At 64.8% G+C, this 2,375-nt stretch overlaps 1 protein-coding gene across 1 annotated transcript in view; it reads right to left on the bottom strand.

The window, feature by feature from the left end:
- Positions 1 to 3: 3 nt before the first annotated feature.
- MNEG_14874 (starch phosphorylase) overlaps positions 4 to 2,375 on the bottom strand; it is a gene marked incomplete at both ends in the record, with an annotated part of 3,629 nt that continues 1,257 nt past the window's right edge. Inside the window, 7 exons of the mRNA XM_014036655.1 lie at positions 4 to 42; positions 267 to 338; positions 809 to 899; positions 1,137 to 1,219; positions 1,499 to 1,559; positions 1,766 to 1,844; positions 2,234 to 2,248. Of these exons, the coding sequence (XP_013892109.1) occupies positions 4 to 42; positions 267 to 338; positions 809 to 899; positions 1,137 to 1,219; positions 1,499 to 1,559; positions 1,766 to 1,844; positions 2,234 to 2,248 (440 nt within the window). The remainder of the gene's footprint in view (positions 43 to 266; positions 339 to 808; positions 900 to 1,136; positions 1,220 to 1,498; positions 1,560 to 1,765; positions 1,845 to 2,233; positions 2,249 to 2,375) is intronic.

Genomic DNA, 2,375 nt, shown 5'->3' with positions numbered 1-2,375 from the left:
GAATTATGGGAACGAGGGGACAATGGTTGTTGCGTGCGTCAACTGGGGAAAAGGAGGTGCGTGAGGGGGAGGAGGGGCATCAGAAACGAGACGGGAGAGGGGGGACGCACTAGGGGCGACGTCCGCCGGGGCGCGGGGCGGCCGCCGAGCGGGGGCGCGCGCCCTGCCCGCCGAGGGGCCCCAGCGCATCCCCGGGCCCTGCATGCCCAGGCCCACACTACACATGCAGATGACAGGCCGCCGCTGTGTGCGGCTGTGCGCCGCACCTCGTCGACCTCCTCCTGCGCCCTGAGGTAGTCCGCAAAGTCGTTGGCCACCAGGAACCAGTCGTTGCCGACCTGGGGGATGAGGTATTTGGGGTGAGATGAGATATTTGGGGTGAGATGAGATATTTGGAGGTGGGGGGAAGGCGTGTTTGCGTGTGGTGGGGTGGTTGTGCGGTGAGTGTCGGGGGATCAAAGTGCATGGGAAGGGGTGCGGTGTTTTGTTGGTAGAATACTATGATGAGAATTTGCGGACGGGGCGACGGGGAGGGGGAATTCGGGCGAGGGGTTGGGGCTGGGCGATGGCGGGCGGGGCCCCCTCAAGGGACTCGGGAGTGGAGTGAGGCGGGAGCAGGGGGGTAAGATGAGGGTGCGGCGGCGGCGGTGCTATCTCATGAGAGGCAGCCCTGCCTTCTCTGGGTCCATCTTGTCCCCACTCCTTCGCACAGGCACACGGCAAATACTCACGCCCTCTCACCACTGATGCGCATGCATGCGCGCACACACACACACACACACACACACACGCGCGCGCGCACGCGCACCTTCATGTTTGAGATGCTGTCCACCAGGGGCTTGAAGTAGTCCTTGTCACCAAACACGCCGCTCTCGATGTCAGCCATGATCTCATCAAACCTGGTGGCGTCATGGTTTGATGGATGGAGCGTGCACGCCATCGCAGCGGTCAGAGAGCCGATCAGCCGATGAGAATCTTGAAGAGATAAGCAACCCCACAGACGACACACCTGCACCAGACCTGGCGAACTCGGACAGAGCGCGAGCACGCGCGCAGCCAGCGGCCCGGCCTCGAAGCCTGCGGCCCCGAGCGCCGCAGCGCACGAGCGGACACGCACGCCCCCCCTCTGGGCTTGCCTCTTGTCGGTCTTGAAGTTCTTGCGCTCCTTGCGCAGCCGGGGCACGTCGTCCGCGTCAACGCCAAACACAAACATGTTCTCCTGGGGATTGTGTGGTCAAAGGGGGCGAGAGCAGTGCTTGAATTGGAATTTGTTTTGCAAGAGGGGTGCGTGTTTGCGGTGTGTGTGTAAACAGGCGGCCCGACGAGGTGCTGGTGCAGGGTGGCGCAGGCCAGGGCTGCCTGCGGGGCCGCCTCGAGACAGAGCGAATGCGGCCGCAGAGGGGGCCGGCGCTGAGGCTTATGCGGGCCGTTGCCTGAGCAGCCGGCCCTCAAGAAACGCGACACACGTCATCAGAGGCTGGCGTCCCGTAGGGCGCACCTTGCCGCTCTCCTCGGCGATCTCGATGTTGGCGCCGTCCATGGTGCCGATGATCAGGCACCTGGGGGGCGGGCGTGCGTGCGCGCGCGCGTGTGTGTGTGTGTGTGAGTGCGTGCGCAGTTGAAGGCATCACGGGTAGCAAGCAAGAGTGATGGCTGCACAACCCCCCCCCCAAACCAGCACGCATGTGGAACCCTTGCCGTGGTTCTGGGCACACCCGACTCCCAGCAAGGTGACGTCATCGCCCCCCCCCTTGGGCCGACCCACCCGTTCATCTGGAACTTCATGTTGGAAGTGCCGCTGGCCTCCGTGCCCGCCGTGCTGATGTGCTGGCTCAGCTCCGCGGCTGGGGAGTGGGGGCATGTGAGGGGTGGTGGCGCGTTGAAGGGGCGATGTCCGCAGAATAAGGTGTGCGCGTGTACATATTCGGGTCCAAGACACATGGGGGCACATGCGGCCGCGCGGCCCCGCTTGCCGGGGCGGGCCCTGCGCGGATCGCTGCCGGACAAGCGCCTGATCCGCCCAGGGACGGCCCGGCCGGCTGCTGGGAAACCAAAGGGCCGGGGAGTGCGGCGCAACTTCCGCCCATCCGGCCAGCCCGCGTTGGGTGGGAAGTGTGGGGGTTCAAGCGGTGTGCGGGGTTGCCGATGCGGGGGAGGGGTAAGGAGTGAAGGATATGGGGTAAGGGGGATGGGTAGATGGTGTGTGTGTGTGTGTGTGTGTTGTGTGTCTCACCGGGGATGATGATCTCTGCGAGTGACACGTTGTAGTCCGGCAGGAAATAGAGCTGCAGGAGGTCCTTGGTGTCGGGGTCGGCGTTGATCTTGGCGCCCACGGCGGTGACCAGGTGGATGATGCGCTTGGCCAGGTCGTAGGC

The sequence above is a fragment of the Monoraphidium neglectum genome, assembly GCF_000611645.1.
Source record: "Monoraphidium neglectum strain SAG 48.87 unplaced genomic scaffold scaffold04840, whole genome shotgun sequence".
NCBI lineage: Eukaryota > Viridiplantae > Chlorophyta > Chlorophyceae > Sphaeropleales > Selenastraceae > Monoraphidium > Monoraphidium neglectum.
This window is presented reverse-complemented; position numbering and strand designations above follow the sequence as displayed.